The following is a 21,039-nucleotide window of genomic DNA, read 5'->3' as shown; positions in this document are numbered from 1 at the left end:
AACGAATTTAGCAATATTTCACTGTCAGGACATATAAAACACATTACTATATGTCCTACCTTAACCATACACTGCACCCTGCCCTGGGGCTACCTAGTGCCTACCTTAGGGGTGTCTGACATGTACGAAAAGGGAGGGTTTAGGCCTGGCAAGTTGTATTTACAGTTAAAACTGAGCACACAGACACTGCAGTGGCAGGTCTGAGACATGATTACAGAGCTACTTATGTGGGTGGCACAACCAGTGCTGCAGGGCCACCAGTAGCATTTGATTTACAGGCCCTGGCACCTCTAGTGCACTTTACTAGGGACTTACTAGTAAATCAAATATGCCAATCATGGATAAGCCAATTACATACACATTTTGTAAAGGAGCACTTGTACTTTAGCACTGGTTAGCAGTGGTAAAGCGCCCAGAGTAACAAAAACAGTAAAATCAGAGTCCAGCACACAACAACCACCTGGGGAACGGAGGCAAAAAGTTAAGGGAGACCACGCCAAGGATGAAAAGTTAAACAGTGCAGTGTAGGGCAATGGATTTTAACCTGCGATCCGAGGAACTCTTGTGGTCCTTGAGGCATACTCAGGTGGTCCACAACTGTTTTACAAAATTGAACAGCATTAAAATAAATGAACATTAATAAAGTAAATAGAAATAAAGAAGCACAACTGTAAAATTTGAAAACGTTTTCTATATTTGATTATGAATTAAACAAAACAAGAAAAACAAAAATCAATTTTGAGCATTTGTTTTGCGTATACTTGTTTTTGTATATCGTTTTGAGGTTCAAATCATAGAAATTCCTTAGGCCAGGGGTGCCTGGTTTTCAATGACGACTCAGTGGGGGTCCCAGGATTCCAGTAATGATTCATTGTGTGCCCACAGAAGATAAAAGTTAAGAACCACTGGTGTAAGGCACTGACTGCAGGGTGAATCACTTGACTGGCAGCTTTAAGCTCTGATGGCATTGTAAAGAGGGTTTTTGGAGGAAAGGTGGTTGAGAACAGGGTCATTTTAAGGAATATGGAGGTCCCTTACGAGCAAGGTGTAGTTTTGAGGCCCTGTTTGGAACAACTATCAAATTTGTTACTCTTTTACTGCTGCTTCAAGCCCATTTGGTGCCAAACCATACTGAATTATAGTTACAGAGTTTCAGAAACGTGGCCACAAAAAACAGCTGAAATGTGACTTGCCCCGTGGTCAAAAATCCTTCAGGTGACACCAAGTAGTGAAGACCAGAGTAAGATGTAGAAATTGTGAGGGAAGAGAAAGAAAGGTTAAGATGGAGACATACACTGAGGTAAAAGAGAGTTCAAGTTTGCTGCCGCTTGGGGCCCCCTGGAAGACCGGGGCCCTGTGCAACTGCCACTTTGCCCATGCCTTAAAATATCTCTACTTGAGAAGAGTTAAACTTCCCAAGTGAAATAAAACTGGGGCGAAAGAGACTTGTTGGAGTCACAGAGGGCTATGTTTATTGAAGAGCCAGCCCCAAGATGAAGGCCAATATCTGAAAGTCTCAGCTTCGCAAAGGGTTCTGTTTTCTCCTAAAATCAGACAGTACTCTATGTAAAATTAAAGTGTGACAACATAGCTTGAAAATACGAAATAATAATTAGGAGTCACCCCATGTATTTTGTGCATTTTCAATATGCATCAAGAAGGGACTAAGGTGCACCTCTTTAATCTGAGCCCAGGTATATTAGTCGATTTGAAGTAAATGAAGACTACAGTTTCAAGAATGCTATAAACGAAAGCCTAGGACAGGAATCCTGGCATCTCCCCAACAATGAGGACCTGGCAACTTCACCTCAGTTTCAATTCTGCTGAAAATGCTCCAATGATCTGTAAATACAAAATGATCCAGGCATGCATATATTAGGATATAGTTGTATGTTAGGTTAAGGTTCATAAAAAAACGAATTGGCTGAAACTTCAATATCGTTCTAATGTTTAAAAAAAGACTAAACTTAAATAAAATTATTGCACTTGCCTTGCAACAGAGAGACTCAGACTGAAGTACTGTCTGTATAACTTGAGGGTATGTGCGACAGTGCCTTTCTAATGTATGCATACAAATCACATTTTATGCCAGACCTCCATCACACCCACGCACCAAAATAAATGTACATGTGCCTTATGATTTATGAAGGATGTGTTTTATTTGTCTTATAATGCGATATCCATGCCTTCCGTCCTAACCAGCCTTCGCTCAAGAATTATGCCACTACTTCGCTTCAGAGATCCTTGTCTGAAATGTTCAATACCCGTGTCTGTCTCTTCAGGAAATGAGTTGAGGAGCTGCACTTTATTATGTCACATGCATTGCTTTCCTATGCGAAAGTGAAGAGATTCATATTGTATTACTGGAAGCTCATTCAACAGCCAGACTGGTAAGCACCTCGTACAGCTGTTAAATAGTACACATTATTAGTAGGTCTAGTTTTAGGGACACAACTGGTTAATCAAAAACGCTTTCATTTTAAATATAGTACTACCCGGACAAACCTGTTCCTCCTTTTCAAACTGACAATGTGTGTAAATCCTATGCAATTGTTTTGAGTTTCAGAAACATTGTGCCTCTTCGTTTTTCTCTAGCACAAACGAACTGTGTGTGGGAGGGAGGGAGAGCCACACCTTACACAATCAGGCGCTGAGAACAGAGGGAACCTGGCACTGGCTGATCTGTTATGCAACTCACTTTCTTTCAGGGGAACTGCTGCTGATGCAGTATTTAAGAAAATGCACCATTTCACCATAACCTGAAGTATTTCTAAATCCACCCTGGATATTCATGTGTAATTCATATACAAGACAGTAGCTCGACGTGACTACTCTTAGATAAAGCTTTGTGAATTGGGGCACACGTTTTTGTACACATGTTTTAACAATGTGCACATGAAGAGTTTCCTATTCGTTAACGTTACTGGAGCGAATGTGGTAAAAAAAATAAAATTCCTTGCTAGTGTTCAAAAACAACAGCCCTTGTATGCTGTTAGAAATGTTGAAATATCACAAGTAAATCACGGCCTGCCTAACAGTACTCTCTGAACATTTGTGTTCAATAACCTCGAGACTTAAGAAATACATTTTGCAAAGCCTCTGGGTCCGTCCATTACTTTAAATGTCAAAGAAAAACCAATAGCATACTCTTCCTTCGGTTGTTTTGCTTTGTGCAGTAGCATTGACGGACCAGTTTCAGAAGGTCTCTAGCTCATAAACAACCTCTTCCCAAAATGCTTGCAACAAGCACCAAATCTCCCTAAGGATAAGTATTCATATACATCAGAAATGCAAGGCATTGGTCAAATAACCATGAACTGAAAGAACACCCACAGCTTTATTAAAAAAAAATAGATTCTGTATTACAAAATTAGGCAGGAATTCCTTGTTAACAGATAGCTGAAATAGCTCACAATAACAGGCCATCACGTAAGATCCAGTGTTGCAAAATGCAGTGTAAAGTAGTGCCTTTCCAACCTCAAAGCACAGCATCTTAAGGAAAGTGTTAGCCTTGCATCCTGTACACGTCTGAAAAACCTGGAACAAGACAGACTTCCAAAATCCCAAATACAATATAAACCTACTCATTATTTCACCCCTCCTTTTGTACAAGGTTTCATAGCCCAGCAACCCTGGCTTCTGTGAGCCACCCACACTACCTAGCAGGCAACACTTAACTTTCAATATATAATTATTGTCACAACCGCATTCAGAGGGCCATGGGGCAAGCAGAATTACTAGGCCCAACCATCGTGGGTTTGACATTTTACTCCATATGTCCAGAGGCCCGGCCTACTGTGAGCAACTGGGCAAAGTACTACTGAGCAACTGGGCAAAGTACCATTCAGCACTTCACTCTCAGTGGCAGCGGTGTTGTACAGTGTAAGGCTTCTCAAGGAGAAGGAAGGTGTAAGGCAAACACTGACTCACAACTCAAAATACATCCAGCAACCTCATTAAATGACTGTCCAATGACTTCGTACTGCAAACGGTATACACATCCTTCACCAAGCAAGCCCACTAGTGCTACCCGAGTCAGATTTCCAGTCCCATTTCCCCTTTTGTAGCTAAAGGTTATACCCCATTCAGGTGTGGCAATATTCAAGCTAGGCCCCCTAAGGAGTTCAAGTCTCAGAAATTCTATGGGGGCTCTTTATTAAGATCGCAGAGTATCCGGGCTCGAGTGTGTCAATTCAATGAGAGCAAGTTCTCAGGCCCAACAACCCATTTGTCTGTCTCACCTGCTCTCACGGAGTGTTGTTTCAGAGTCTCCGGGTGCCCCTTAGCAGGCTGGTTGGGTCCAGATGGCAGGAAGCTGCTGCTGCAGTGCCCACTGTCCTTGGCGCTCCTCCGTTGCAGTAAGTCTCTCCTGGGATCTGGGGCAGGATGCTCCCAGACAGGGAAGTTGAATTTGTTATTCTCACTCTCCACAGGTCACAGCCTGTGAAGTTTTCTCAGCTGCACAAGGGTTCAGGGGGACGGCTCTCTTCTTCCTTCACAGCCCCTTCCCCTCATGCATGCAGGTAGGGTCCCAGCACCATATACAGGGGTACAGTTCTCTCTCTTCACTGCTGCACCTATCTAGCATAAGGGGGTTGTGGGCTGCACTAGCAAGGTGACAGCCCTCTTCAGATCATGGTGCAGTATCGAGCAACAGCCCTAAGTCTCTCAAAGCACTCTACAGCCATGAGTTGTAATGCTTATTCTCCTCTGTGGTCCCCACCTGACAAAAGGGTTGGTGACTTTGGCACATGGGCCAGCAGCCCAATTGGTGCGGTGGGCTAGACAGACCAAAATCTCAAACTTCACTCACGGGATCAACGAAAAGAGATCCCCACTGGACCTCGCTCCTTCGAAGAGGTCTCTTTTACAGCACAGTGCCCAGTGGTCTTGAGTCGGGAAGACATTGGTGCTACTAACTCCAGGCGAGTGTTCTTGATCCTCATGGCTGAGGTCCCATGCCCAAGCATGGGAGACCAGCAGACTCGTAGTCCCCAATCCTGGTCACAACAGGCAGAACTGAGCTTCTTCACGCTGATGTACAACTTTAGTTTGGCAATATGGTAGTTTCAAGCTCCGCTTTCATGATCAACTTCCAGACACACTTGTGATTTGGTGTCTATTTGAAATTTGTGTTCTGGGGGTTGCTCACTTTGAAGTGCCCACTCCTTTGTTGTGCTCTATTTCAAGAGAGCAAGCAGTGTATCACAACAGAGCAATCTCTGATCTTAATACCCCCAAACACAGGCCAAGAGGTTCATACATGGATGTCATTCTTAGTGATATGTGCCTCTAAGGGTTACCAAAAGGCCCAGCCCTACTTGTTATAATTCTCTGATCAGCACCATCTTCTCCCTTAGATGTGCCCAGACTCCTCCGACTTGTGACCTCCTTTCAGAATAAAAAAATCTCCTATTCAAGTGCACCGAACAGCATGGCTCTTCCTTCCTCCAATGTGTGTTACAACCAGGAATGTGGCAATCCACAAATCTGTCTGGATAAAACCTCTCTCTCTGCTCCTCCAGCAAGCTTGGGGTCTCCCAAAATGGAACTCAGCGTCTTCTGTGAATTGTGCTCTTCATAAGCACACAGAGGCATTCACATGGACACAGTCTTCAATGCACTGTACCTCTTCCGGGCACAAATACAACCTAGCAAGCTCATGCAAATTCACATGCTGCCTCCTGTGTGTTGTACCTTGACACAGGCAGACGCATATCCTAGCATGCACACACCGCGGCTCGCACGATTTCTCCTGCAGTGTACCATCTCTCATGTAAATGTACATCCTCACACAGCACACAACCCAAAGCAGGCCAAGGGTTTTGTGAAACAGACAGTTGCAGAACTGTACTCGAGTGGGCTAGGAGGCACCACTCTAGTGACACAGGTAAAACGGGCCTGTTCACTGAACTCACAGAGATTAAAAATTATCTTTAATGGTACACAAATTACATTGCAAATTAAGCTCCATCAAATCGAATTTGACTGCTCAGTCTGCAGGCAGGTAATGAGACTAGGAAGTGTGAATGAGCAACTGAAAGGGAATCGTGGGAAATGGACAACTATCTAACATGTTATTTTTCAGCGTCTTCCACAACTCCCATATTCAGTGGTTCTGTTGATGCTTGGCGAGGCTTTGTTGTTACATATACATTTAAAATACAAGCAAGGTCTGACTGTATGCCAACATGCACACTATTTATTTAGATTGTGTGCCCGAAAAGCTTAAGACATAGAAGGCAACTGAAAGGTAATGCTAAATAAATGTGAGTTCCATTGGCATATTTTATTTTTAACTGCTTTTTGACGTTACTCCCATTAACAAAACACAGAAACTGGAACCTTTCAACTTTCTCAAAGCTGCAGAGGTAGGGATTACAGCTGCAAGACCACCTTGCCAGATCTTTGCCTGGCTTGGATGGAAGCACAGAGTTACATTAGCTTGCCTTCCATCTGCTACTAAAAAACATATGACACGCGCAAGAATGGCCTCTTTCCTACAAAAAATAAAAAAAGAGATTTCACTGGTGAACAAGATATAAAAGGATACTGGAGTTAGGGAGGGTGGCATAGAAGACCTGCAGACCGAACAGTTTCGTAGTGAATGTACGGAAACTAGCATGGCTTGGCAAGATAGAATGTAGGCTAATGTAACCAAAACACTCTGAGTAACCACAAAGCTGAGAGCATTTATGTGCATTAAGTACAGGAAACTAATACAATTTTGCAAATTAAGTAGATTAGTCTATTAGAGTAGGGACATTTGATGAAGTATTCTAGCTAGGATCATTATCAACAATTGCTTTGGTTTTATACATGCTAATAATATCATTAGAATCACCAGCACTCTGACACGCATGGTTTTTAGATATATAATGTGTAATACCCCCCATGTTGTAAAATACCAAATACTGTGCTTCTCTGCTGTTTTCAGGAGCCTATCTTCAATAATAACCCCAGTAGATGAGAGTTCCTCGGACAGGTTTTCCGACTCTTAACAGACTCTACCTACAAGAGCAGACTTCATTAGAGAGATATGAGTGGCATTGCCAGTTCTTTTTTCCAAAGAGAGTACAAGAGGTATATTTCTTCTCGAGGCGTAAGCAATATAACTGGTGCCCCAATGCCCCCAAGGAAGTGGGTTTGACAACAGTGTACCACCAGAAAGAAGTGTGCCCGAGGGCAGTGGAAGTTGAGCTTAAATTCTTCACTCTGCTTGAAAACTGGGGAAGGGAAGACTTAAACAGGAAGAGCAGCAAATCAGCTATACCACTTACAGGAACATTAGACCTGCATTGCATAAAAGAGTGAAAATAACTTTCAGGTTCAGATAAGCACTCATGCAACAAAATACATGAGTAAGCGCAATGCACACTTATCTCCTAATGGGGGTAATCATTCAAATGGGCGCAAACCATCTTTCGCAGATCAGTTTGGCACTTATGTCCAAGTGTAATTAGACCTGTTAATGTTCAAACACAGTTACTCATAAAAAAAACTTACAATTTTAAATAAAGCACAGAACAAGCTAGAAAAATAAAAAGAGAAAGACATTCAGTTCAATGACAGCCCCCATGGGGTTGTGGGAGGGGACGGAGTCCATGGAGAACGTGGCCATTAAAACCTTTGGGAATCTAGGAACCAGAGAAAATATAACTAAATCTTAATGTGTTACTTCCAGTGGAGCCAGGGCCACCAGTTAAGCTAGAAGTGAAGGGCCTAAAGCAGGTTAGCCTCAGTCAAGCCATTCACTTCCACACATAATCTCTAGAATACAAAAAAAAAAAAAAACATTGATAAGGTGCAGGAAACTATAAAGTAGTCCATCTTGATGGTATTCCTCCCTAAATACTCAACACCCAGAGCCATTAGTGTGCGTGGTCTCCCAGCTGCACATTTCTTCTTAGGTGGCCCACGATTCAATATGTGTTGTGGGGGATTTTACATAAAGGATTGCAAATTCTTGTATGACCTCGCAAAAGGCTACCTTGCAAAGTTCACCCAAATTGAAAACCACAAGCAGCCCTTTAGGGGCAAAGGATCGTCCCCCATGTTGCTTCCACTTGAACCAGCACCCCCGTGTTGCTTCAATCCCACCACCTGCTTCAAAAAATTAAAATAAATTTTAAAAAAGGGACGTCTTTGCTTGTTTTTTTAGTTACCAATCTGACTCGCATCAGTAACTAAAAAGGAAAAAAGCAGATGTATCATTTTGCGGGTGCGTGCGTCGTGCATGGTGCACACACCAACAAAATGATGTGACCAGCCTCTCCAACAGCTTTTGTATTTGCTTTACATTATTTAGCAATGCTGCACAGCTTCAGGATGATGTGCCTCATGGATAGCAAAGGCAAGACTTACTAACAGGGTCAATGCTTGTTCATTTTTAGCACATGTTACAAGTGCTAATGTAATCAACACAGGGCCACAGAACTTGTGGGTGGTTAAACTATACCCTTCACTGTAATTCCTTATGCAACAGCCAGTACAGACATGTCAGCATCAGAAGCTTCTTCACACCTGGCAGAGGATTTACAGTGGAGGTTTGGAGTCCCATTAGCTGTACTCAATCAGCCCCCTACCAATGACTGCTGTTCTCTATAGATAACTCCTTGGCGAGCTCTTCACACAGTCCAATCCAGAGAAATTCACTTTGACTAAGTTTATTCTTACTAAAAGGCAATATACAATTAAAAATAAACAGCAGGTAGAGTGTCAGTTCCTCCTAGAGCTTCCAGCTCTTCTTCCTGGCAGAATGTCCTCAGTCCAGAAGGATTCTAACTTTGTGGGGTCAGAGATCCAGTACTTATACCCATTTCTGCCTTTGAAGCAGACAAACTTCAAAGGAAAGTCTTTGTAGTCCACAAGACTCTGCCTTTCCTGCCCTGGCCCGACACACTCCAGGGTGTTGGAGACTGCTTTGTATAAGGCTTGGCACAACCCTATTCAGGTGAAAGTGTCAGCTTCTCCCACCACTTTAGCTCAAGAAGACCTATCAGGATATGCAGGGCACACCTCAGCTCCCTTTGTGTGAATGTCTAGAGTGAATTCACAAACAGTCCAACTGTCATCCTGAACCAGATGTGTATTCCACAGACAAAGGCGCAGAATGGTTAAGCAAGAAAATGCCCACTTTCTAAAAGTAGCATTTTCAAACTTACAATTTAAAAACCAACTTCACCAAAAGATATATTTTTAAATTGTGAGTTCAGAGACCCCAAACTCCATATTTCTAGTGCTCCCAATCGGAACTTACATGTAAAAGATATTTCAAGGCAATTTCCATGTTACCTTATGACGGAGATAGTCCTTGCAAAATTGAAACCCGAATTTAGCAGTATTTCACTATCAGGACATGTAAAACACACCAGTACATGTCCTACCTTTTAAATACACTGCACTCCGCCCATGGGGCTGCCTTGGCACATCGAAATGGTTTAAAACTGCACACACAGACACTGCAATGACAGGCCTTAGACATGTTTAGAGGGCTACTCATGTGGGTGGCACAATCAGTGCAGCAGGCCCACTAGTATGATATGATTTACAGGTTCGGGCACACCTGGTGCACTATTCTAGGACCTTACTGGCAGATCAAATATGCCAGTCATTGATAAACCAATCACTAACACCATTTAGACAGAGAGCACTTGCACTTTAGCAGTGGTCAGCAGACGTAAAGTGCCCAGAGTACTAAATCCAACAAAAACGAAATTCAGCACAGGATCAAAAACAGGAGGTCAGAAGCAAAAAGTTTTCGAATAGTTCTGCAAAAGGGCCATTTCCAACACGTTTTTATTGCTGCTGTGTCAAAAGTGACTGCAATAATTATCTAAACATCCCACTATTTAGAAGTGGTAGGAGCCCATGCGGTTTCAAGTTTCATGCTCTGATCACATTTTTAAATGTAAAAATGTAGTCTCCACTTTAACAACTGAGCAATTGAAGACACTGCACTTCGTATAGCTTTGAAAGTAACACTTCCAAAAAACACTTCTCTATTTTAACTCTAAAAATAAATTCTTTGAAATTGAATTATTTTCCAAAGTGTTGCCTCCCAAAAAATACTGAAGTGGGAGTGGTTAACGGTATAGGGTTTACAATATCAGGGTTATGTCTATGGGATGGGGGTTACAGGGATGGGGCTTAAGGGTATGGTTTTTGGGGTGTTGGGTAAAGTTTTAAGGATTTGGGGTAAAGATGTTAAGAGTTAAAGTATACAGTTAATGGAATGGTGTTAAGGATATAAAGTTAAGAGTTTTGGATATAGGATTAAAGGTTTAAGGTACAGGGTTATGGGTTTGTGGAATAGGGTTAAGGGGTTTGGGGCAGAGGGCATGGGATTTCATGGTTTCAAGGTTAGGTTTCATAGTATAGAGACTTACAGAATGGAATTACTGGTTAAGTTTAAGAGAAAGGTTCAGATTATAGGCTAAACATTATGGGTATAGGGTAAGAGGCTGTTGTACAGTGTTAAGGGTTTGGGGTATATGGGTTAAGGGATCATGTAGGGTAATGGGAAAAGTATTTGAAGTATACAGGGTTAGGGGTTAAGGCAAAAGCTATACGGTCAATCTCTAAGAGTATTTGTTTACTTTCACAGTTGGAAATGTGTGTAAGGTAATTAGATGTTGCAAGACTATCGGTATGAGAAATAAAAAGGTTGTTTTTCTCTATAACACTGTTTCTGACACACCATTGAAATGAACAAATTGTTCCTGCATCTCACAAAAAAAGACAATTAATGCAGTCTTGTTGCGCCTCTAAAAAATCCAGTGTCAGTTTTAAGATCTTTCACTGTGCCGGCCTTTCTTTCTCTATTTGATTTATTCTGGAGCTAATAGCTTCTACAGCGACCAGCACAATGTTATTCTAACAGGCAAAATACACTTGATAGTTTTGCAGAAGCATGAGCGCCTCCTTAAATTGCACCCCACCCTGGATCAGTCTCGTACCGTGCACCCAACTTTCCCATGAATTGCTCCTAGTTTGGAAAATCCTAGTGGCAAAGAAGGGCTCACACTTGGAGTTATGTTAAGTCTCCTTTGGGGGCATTGCTTCCTCTAACTCAAAATCTATCCCAATCATACATTAAGCTGCTAGATATATGTCATCAAACCCACCTCTGAACCCAAATCCTGAAGAAAAAAAAAAAAGAAAAAAATCACAGCAAAATGCCTCAGGTCCCACAATGTCACCAATGGCCCTCCTTGCAGGTCCGATACTGCAGCACAGTATTAGCCCGGCACCATTTATGGGGTAAATGTCATGCTCTTCCCTCACTTTATGTTCACAACAAGTTTTTCAAGCCTCGCCCCTGGACAGCCTCCAAACACCCAATAGAATGTAGAATACACTCAAGTTCCTCTGTGAACCGCAAGTTCACCACACTATTGACTCGCTTCCATTCAAGCTGGTGATCCCCTTTCTTGTGTTTAGGGTGCAGGCACTCCCAATATACCTCCTTCTGAAGCAAAGGCTGTCTATCACCTTTGGGTAATTCCTTCTGAGATAAATATTATCCCATCTCCTATTCACTACTTTGGGAAGTCAGACCTTTGTTCAGGTCATTCACTCTGACCTTGAAGCCCTTGCCATTTAGTTTGCAACGTCTATTGATCCCAGTACCCTTTCTACACACTCAAGCACACATCTAGTGGCCAGCAAATCGTAAAGAGCTTACTGCCAAAGAATACTCAATGTTTCAGCAAAACCATTATTCATGATGTTTTTATCAGGTTGATTAAATATGTTGTACATTTTTCCGTTATCCAGTCCGAGTACTTCAGTGCATGAATAAAACAATATTCTAACAGTAATGGATTTTTTGGCGGGGTGGATTCTTGACACTAGACAGTTACTGTGCACTTGTTTTACTGCATTTAATTTAGCATGCAAAACACAGGTGTTTGTGGCCAGTACAATTGTCCTCTTCTAAAAGATGTGATGACACCGGCTCCCTCAATCTGCTCATCCTTGAAACACTGAAGCCCCAAGTATCAACATGGCTCATCTAACACTAGAGTGTAAATCAGATAGCCAGTCCATGAAGTACTTCATTTTCACATACAACTCTAAAGCACCTTTGAGGATGCCATGTCATAGAAAATGTTTGCCACTGCTGCTTTCTAATCCTACAGGGTGTGCTTTTAGGTCCATTTCGAATCATTTTAGCTCTTTCCCATGATCCACTCTGGCCCTTTTGAATTTGGTATCTCATAGATTATTCTCTCCAAAAGCTGGCTAGCTTTTCTTTGGCCAGCTATTCCAGATCTGTAAATTGCCTTGCTCAAAATTTAAGGGCTGGAAGTCATCTGGATTCTTCTAATCTAAGGCCAGCTTTCCCTTTTCTATTTCCATCGTTCTGAGAACAGATGTTACGTGACTGGGGCTTCTTTCAAAGAGAGGCCATTCTGACAGCATTGGGTGGGCTTTGTAAAGGACTTCATGAAAGCTGTAGTCATCCTCTCCCTCTTACTTGTTTCCTTGGGACTTATCACTTTATGGATAAAGCCTGCGTGGCTTCTTCCCAGCCCTAGAATGTGATCATCAGAACGTGGTCAACAGCAATGAGGGCCTGCGGTCTCAATCCGACCGAATTATCTTTTTCTCATCCATGTAGTTGTCTAATAGTAAACCACATCTCATCAAACTATGGAGAGGAAGATATGGGCCAGCTACGCCTTTGGACAGCATGTAGAAGGTAATGACAGTAGCAGTGCTGTTCTCAGTTTGAGTTTTAACTGACTTCCCAAGCTAACGAGGTTGTCTCTTTTGAAATAGTAATGATGCCAGACATCCATGGCTGACAGCAGGGAACGACGCTGCAGTGGTCCAGTAGCTGCTGTGGTACTGTGACACAGAGACCTGAGGTGGCTACTGACTCCTGCGTCGCATTTACTGTACTTTACAAGTCAGACAGCAGCCAAGGGTGCTATTCCTTTCCTTGCCTTCGGGCCCAGGTCACACTGGCTAAACTACTGGTTGACAGACACTAAAAAAAAATAATTCCTCCCCTCTTCTGAAAAACTTACACAGGACCCTAATGACTTGCTGCAGTGTCTAAGGTCTCACTGAGAAAAAATCCCTTTAAGCTGTCTGACAGGTGCAGCTACTCAATATCTATCCCAGTCAGCCAGGGGGAAGCTAATTCCACATTTTCAAGCTCGCTATCACTCAATAGAGGCCACCAGAGGGAGAAGCCTGCATTGGGGTACCACCAGAAATGTGCCCCTCCTTCCCAGGCATCGCTGTTGTCCAGTGTAACATGCTAACGCATGCAACACTAGGACAATAGAGCAAGACACATAGGAGAGAGCTAGCTGGTGCAGACAGAGAGGGATACAGTTGTAAAGAAATCCCTCAAATCAGGTCCATCCAAACACTCGAGTGATCACAAAAGGATACATCCAAACAGCATTAAGTGAGAGATGAATACACCACTAGGCTAAGCCAAGATGTGGTTGACAGACATGCAAGCCAATGGCTGAAAGAGGCTTGTCAAAGAAAGCCAATGGCTGAAATGGACACACATGAAGCCCATTCTATGTATAGCAATAGCTCTATTTACAACTGAACAATCAAAACCAGACCTAGAAAGGCACGTTGAAAAGTTTCTGCTTGAAGGACACAGAAACAAGGGTATCAAAATATGCTGAATATAAAAATCCTCAGATGAACAATAAAATTCAAATATGAAATATATGCATACCAAATGCAAATGAATATACATGTGATCAAATAACCATGATCATATACATACATTACATTAGCAAATACTTCTTACAGCAAGCAAGAGGCCTCTTCGGACAAAAAAGATCCCCTGCATGGTCACGGACGTGTACTGCTGCCTTGAATGCCCCAGCTGCATAGATACCTGGCCCCTAACAATGATATTTGGTCATGGGTGAATACAAATCATGCATAAGCACCATGATCAAGACCTGCCTCGCAGTAATGTAGTTTGCTTACACCAGGAGGGGCACACCAAACATGACCCTTGTTGTGGCAGAAGGATACTGCCTCTACCTGGAGTTATGTGACAGGGACACATACGTGTTTTGTGTTCAGTAGTAATCAGTAGTTTGAACAAGCCTTTTTACCTGTGCTATAGGAGTAGTGCCTACTCATGTAGAGTTCTGTGGCTGTGTATTTAACTTAACCTTTGCCTGCATGGATTGTGTGTAGTGCTGGACCGCATGAGATATGTGTGTGCCTGTGTATGGTGCATAACGTGGAGGCCTGTGGGTTGCATCTTAGAAGCCCAAAACCTGCAGAGTCTTGTGGAGGTGAGGACTGGAACCCAGAGACTGGAGATGTGGATTGCTGATTTTCTTGAGTGCTGGGATGAGAACACACCTACTGGAGGAGAGGGGAGTAGAACATCCCTTTTGCCCCTCAAAGTTCTCTTAAATTACAAGAAGAGTTATTGGTCAGTGGGGCCTGGGCTCATTGTCAGGGAGATGGTGGGACAGATAAGGTTGGTGACAAGGGGAAGGCCTATATCTCAATATTACATTTTATGAAGTGATTTATGCATTCTCCATTCTGGCAAAACAATCATTAACAAGAAACAGATTCCAAAATTTCAATTCCTGATAGTATCTTTAATAATATTTGTGACATTTAATTATTGAATTAACAAGTTTCACTTGATCAGCCAATGCATGTTCTACCCTATAAAGTGGCCTGTAGGCCTAAAGATTTTTTTAAGGGTAAATAAAGTTATTCAGGTAATCTGATGTCTCAGCAATTGTTATAATTTATTGAAAATGGGCTTGGTAATACAGTCACTTAGAGAATAATTGCAGTCATCCAAACACAAGTTTGTGATTATGTGGTACTTTACATACATGGGTCAGGTGAAAATGGTACAGAACGATGCAGGCTTATCAAGTGAAGTTTGTTAATTGAAGAATTGCCTTTCAACCTTTACGGGGCATCCTTCAGTGTAAGGCTGACAGCCAGGTGTGATTCCTGGCTACTCCCTTAGCCTGTGTTATGGTTCAAACAGATTGAAGCCACTCCTACTAAGGCAGACTGTTCCTTTGACAAAGGGCAGAGCAGAGGAGAGAGCACTTCAAAAGAGTTGACACCCACAACTGAATTTCAAAGGTTCAGACACTACATCACATATGTGACTAGGGCTGCTTCCCACGAGAGGCCGTGCTGAAAGCATTGGGCATGCTTTGTAAAGAACAGAACATCTTGGACTACAAAGGTGGTCCCACACTATGTTTGACAGCACTGTTCACCAGGCAAAAAGAAGCTGCAAAGACTTTGAGCTGCTGCAACCAAGACTTGGACCAAGATCTGTAATTTTCTATGCTGGCTGAGTGACCATCACCCAGGACACCAACAGAACTTGCCATGTGCCTCGAGCACAAGCCTTTTGCCTCCCTTCCTAGACCAGTGTGTCCTGTGAGGTGGAGAGAGCATGGAATGTGCGAGACCCAGAGCAGATCCTGATGAGTGGATCCCAGTGAGCAGAGTGTGAGGTACCTTGTCCAGTCAGGACCGGTGCTGAGAAAGAGCTGTCCACTCTCTGGCAGAAGGCTGTAACCCACGTCATGGCTGCAGTGAAATTGTGGGCTAGCGTCTGGTGTCATCGATTTCATTTGGGCCATGTCTGTGGCCTTTATATGCCAGGAGGGGACCATTGAGACTGTTGTGCATTCACTGATTGTAACTGAACTATTTGGGCCATTGCCAGTGTCTGTGACCCTGTATGCCAGAAGGGGGCCACTGAGACTGTTAGGGCATTCACCCAGAAGATTTGACCTCACTGGGACTATTGCCCGTGACCCCCATAGACGCCAGGAGGGAGCCATTAGGAACATTGGGGTCGTCATCCATGTCGGAAGGCTCCCTGCAACCAGCGAACGGACTCAGAAACAATGCCAGAAGCCTCTCTGCAGCAACATTGCTTCTTCAGCATATTACTGGCGAGAACCATGATGCAGCCACTGCACCCGGAAGCTGTTGCCATCTTTGACTTCCTCAGCAAGCTGACCTCCCCAGCCACAGGAAGGACGTGGTGTGAGCTGCTTATTGTTGGAGCGCAGAGGAGACACCCCCCTTCCTGGCTTCTGTGTGATTGGGTAAGACTGAAGCACCACCCGGGGAGCTGAACTTTCAAGACCAAAGCCTATCGATCTGCCAAAATACGGTGGCCAAAAAACTGACTACAACAATATTGTCAAATAAATAACATATTCCTAAGTATAGACTTAGTATTGTTAACTGCACATATATTTTCCTTCATAATTATATACATAGGTTCTGGTCACATCATTAACCATGAGGCCAAAGGCTAAGTGATTTGTAAATGTCACCAGATTCCAAAGATAGGAATATCAGACCATATTACATCTGGTACCAGTTACATATTTTTTATATTGCAAGTTTATTTTTGGGTAGTTAGCTTGAACAAGCTGTTTGTTTCAAGTGCAACCAACAACGGGAAATGATTGGAATTTGAACATCTAAGTTGTGTTTATCTTTCTTGAATAAATTGTTGATTAAAAAAAAATGGCGATGGCAAGGCCAGCAGTTATATGATTTTGATCACAGACTCATTAATTAACTGCATTTGCCACAAAATGTGCAGATTTCACCAAATATTGGGTTTCTAGCTCAAATGAATAAAAAGACTACTGGTAGAGAATATGCTGCATAATTGTGTAAAATGTATGATTTTTGGTGCATAATTTAGATTATTTTGCCTCATAATTTCATCGTCCTAACACATATTCCTTGTATCCCTGACAATGTTATAGCTCTTCGCAGTGGTTTCAGGGCTATTATGGGGAAGAAACCCTACTGCAAATCCAACTGTGAAATATTATCCATTTGTCCTGGTTACCTGTGACATAGGGTTTTTTGTGCAATAAAAACGCCAAAACATGTCATATAATCTCTTGAAGATTAGTAGATGTGGAGTAAGTAACAGGAAAAGAAGACTTTCCTTCATGGTATAGCGATGATCGATTTTTTAGCCACTAAATTTTGACAGGTCGATATTTTTATATTTGACATTCAACAGACTTGAATAGGAAATCAGTAACAGTAAAGAAATTCTACATTTTTTCTTCTAGCAGATACATCGTTTTATGGAGGCAAAGAGCAAAGCACGGCAACCTTACTATTAAGTAATACAAATGGATATTTCACAATATGCCATCAGAAGCTCCTATCTGAATTCATGAATCACAGATTACTAGATCACCAGAACTATTCCTTTTTAATAGGCCGCTAAAAGCGTCAGTCACCCCGAGGTGCACAGTGAACAGAGCACAGCTAAGATGTTGACATCTGCAGATTCAAGCCACTTGCTAGATAGAAAAGGCTAGTTGCAGACCTCAAGCGAACAACTATTGTTGCGCATAATTAAAGATCAACTGTGAAGCCTGCCACACCAGCTCGTGCCTCACTTCAAAGGCAGATTTCACAGCCATTGGATGCACCGTTAAAAAAAAGACCATAACTCCCGATGATCATGTGCCTAATCTGTGAGCTAAGGAATGTTAGTGAGTGCACGAGATTCCCGAAGGAGGCGGGCCCATAATAAAGCTACTGATGAGTTTAACAAAATCTACGTCTATGATGAAAAGTCCATTAACGACTTCCCCTCCCCCACCACAGAAATGTATGCCTTGGTGATTGGCGTAGCATTCTTTTTCACAAGAGTAATGAGTGCCTGTATCCCAGCATCAAGAGGGTACAATCACTGGCGTAACAAAGGCCCCAGCAGGCCCCGCGGTTCGAGGATACCCCGAGCTCCAGGGGCCCTCCTCAGTACAGCATCTGAGCCTGAGTCTCGAGGGGAAGGGGTGCACCATGTTCTTTGAGCGGGGGTGTACTTCCAGTTTCGTTACGCCACTGGGTACAATCATAAGTATAAAATGTCAGCCAATGGAAAAGACACGGCCAGGGGCAAACCACACAGATAAGTGCTACAGTACTGACTGGATTTCACCTATCGATGAGAAGGAAGTACTATTTACACCGGCCTTTACTAGATAAGGTAAAGGCCAAAAAAATGCTACTCGAACCCATTCAGAGTTCATCAAAACAATACGCTATTTGAGACTTCAATTGCCACATCAAAACGAAGTAATGTTTCCAGCAATAACTAGTGTGTTTTGCACCAAAGGGGTCCTAATGACCTCTGGGGTGCGGAAAAGTGCAGATAATATCACTGAAGCGCTGAAGTGTAAAACGATGCTCCGGTGCAGGATAAGAAGGTCACAGTGCTTTGTGGTCTGCATTTAGGAATGCCAGGTTGGAGACTGGTTTCACGGTGGCCCCAGTACAGAAAAGCAGTTACCCAATGTACCTGCTACATTCACCGCAGGCGGCACCTCCCAAAATTGCACATTCTACTGAAGTGGCTTCCTCATTGAAAATGAGCGCACCCAGAGCTCCGGTGTATAAAGGCATGGCGAAGAAGCCTTTTCACTACACATGTTAGGCACACAGACAGTCTCTCCTTGCAACTTCAACTAAAGTGTCACGCACACCTCCCAGTCCTGTTGGACTTTTCTCCTAAACTTAGGGCCCTGACACCCGCTGAGACTCAGAAAAAGATGGCTGAATACACATTGTTCAGCATAAAAGCATAGCTCGTTTTTATATAAAACACAAAAGGCGGGGGTTACAAAAGCTTTGCTCTGGCATAAGTTGTCGGTACGCTTCTCGTTTGGGCACAGAAAAAACAGTAGAGAGTCCGTCACTCTTTCATTCCCCTCTCATGCAATCTTAAACTTCTCTATTTGGTCTCTGCTACCCATCTCTAACTTGATTTTGTTCTTCTCTTTGCCAGGGTTTGTTGCTCTCTGATGTACAAGCTTCTCATTCATTTTGTTACTTTCACTTCGTGTTCAGGCATTTACGGTTATTTCATCCTCGTGTCACTTCACACACTTCTTTGCCATTCTCTCAATCGCTTGTGTCCTCATAAGTTTTAGAACTGTTCCTCTCAGTCTCTTTTATTGTAACTCTCCCCAGGAATTGTTAATTTCACCGGCTCTCTCTTGATCCCTCAAGCACACTCTTGGTATGTCCTCTCCCCTCTCAACCTCTAGTGATGCCTTGAATGTTTTACAAAAGAAAAACATGAAAATTATAAAGACAGATGTACTGTTCTACTCATTGAACTTACCTTACAATAAAGATTCTGATTGCTGCCCTAGGAGAACAAGGTCAACTCTTAGCAGCTCTTTAATGTCGCATTTTAATGCTTGCAGCTCGGGATTCCGTCCATAAACCTCTACTCAGAGAAAAACGCCATCAAAATACAAATAAAGGATTGTGTTATCAGTGGCACTAGGCTCGGGAACCTGGAATCATACAGAGCTGCTCATTTCGCAGACATAAGCCCGCTGGATGGCTCAGTGAATTAACACTCGCTGCTGACATATGCGGTGATCTGCAGATAATGATTCTGAAGCAAGTTCAACTCAGCGTTCTGTCATTTTGGGGTCGGCACAGTGAGCACCAGTGAATTGGGATACGTTCCAAGTGACCACAAGTCACACTTTAAACCGATCCTAGCCTTTTGGCCAACACCATATTGCTTGTTTAATATTCTGCATTTCATACTGTATGTTTAGGCAAGTATTGTCCAGTAGTGAGTACCTGCACTTCTATTTAAATGGTAGAGTATAAGAACTTCTCAGCAATGCATTTAATAGGAAAATACCGGCAATCCTAGGGAGCACCACATCACTCTTGGACATGGGAGTTTTGGCAAGGCTGCACAGGCAGCTAGGTAAAACCTTTTTCTGCCACCTAAAGATACTCCGATTAGGTGCCTTCGCGTTTTACCACTTTAAAAACACATACACACAAAAGATCGCGTGTTTGCCTAATGCATGCCTGTGGGTAAAAGATATGCGCAACTAAATACCAAGCAGATTTTTAAAGTTAAAGGACGATACTCTAAAGACAGAGCACCCGTACTTCTATATTTCCATTTAAAGCACTTTGTGTAGACTGAAAATCCCTGCATTTAACCTGCTGGTGCTTAACAATCCAGGACTTAGTGAAGGTGTCACAGGTGATGAGGCCGTTCCAAAACAGAATATGGTAAAGCCTTCTATTTACAGCTCTTAAAAACGCTATACAAAAATAAGCTAGTATTAGTGACCCACCTGAGACTGGTACCTGAGATCCAGGAGCACCGCGTCTCTCACCCGGGTCAGGTTCGGGCGCACGAACTGCGCGCAGGGGAAGGAGGCCAGGACCTCCCTGCGCTGGGCCCTGCTGACATTTCGGAAGAAGTCGTACTGGTCCACGGAGGCGAACTCGCTGAGCGCGCAGACGTAGTAGGCGCCGTTGAGCAGGGTGACGGCCAGCCAGGTGATGGGCGCCACCAGGGCCCGGCTCGTGATGTCGCAGAAGACGAAGCAGAGCAGCTTGGACTTCATGAGGCGGCTGCGCTGGCTGTGCTCCAGCGGCGCCGAGGTGTGCGTCGTGCCGGTCAGCAGCCGCCACGTGTGGTCGTTAAAGACGTAACCCACGATGAGGAGGATGAGCGCGGGCACCCCGATGAAGGCTAGCCCATAGTACAGGTTCTTGGCCACCTGGCAGGGGCAGCTGAAGGCGAAGAAGGAGAAGAGCTGCTGGCCGCCGATGGTGAGCAGCGCCACTACGGCGTTAAATATCAGCGACTCCTTGCTCTTCAGGAAGGACACCAGGCCGCTCCAGGACATTGTGGCTGCCTCTCTGCCGTGTGTTGTTGTCCTCCCTTCCTGGCCGGCCTCTCCTGCACTTCAGGCGCAGGCTGCGGTTACCCGACCCGTCTGGTTATACTGGGTGTGCCTGCACCGAAAGCCCGGCCCACTCCTTTCCTCTTCCCTAGCTTCCCACCAGCCTGTGTGTGGGAAGCAGCGCTCAAAAAACATGTGGACCGTAAACGTTAGCCCCTCTACTATTTTCAAAGACCATGTTAGGGCACTACCAACGTATCTCCTCCCGGGGAAGAGGTGTGCCAAGTAACTTCTTTGAACTTCAGACGTGTGCCTGGTATTTAGT

The 21,039-nt window shown here is 43.5% G+C and overlaps 1 protein-coding gene across 1 annotated transcript in view; it reads right to left on the bottom strand.

Moving 5' to 3' along the window:
- CALHM4 (calcium homeostasis modulator family member 4) overlaps positions 1-20,899 on the bottom strand; it is a 50,087-nt gene extending 29,188 nt beyond the window's left edge. Inside the window, exon 1 of the mRNA XM_069234569.1 lies at positions 20,157-20,899. Coding sequence (XP_069090670.1) covers positions 20,157-20,717 — 561 coding nt within the window. The 5' untranslated portion in view covers positions 20,718-20,899. The remainder of the gene's footprint in view (positions 1-20,156) is intronic.
- Between the last annotated feature and the right edge of the window lie 140 nt (positions 20,900-21,039).

Source organism: Pleurodeles waltl, chromosome 5 (assembly GCF_031143425.1).
Source record: "Pleurodeles waltl isolate 20211129_DDA chromosome 5, aPleWal1.hap1.20221129, whole genome shotgun sequence".
Lineage (NCBI taxonomy): Eukaryota > Metazoa > Chordata > Amphibia > Caudata > Salamandridae > Pleurodeles > Pleurodeles waltl.
This window is presented reverse-complemented; position numbering and strand designations above follow the sequence as displayed.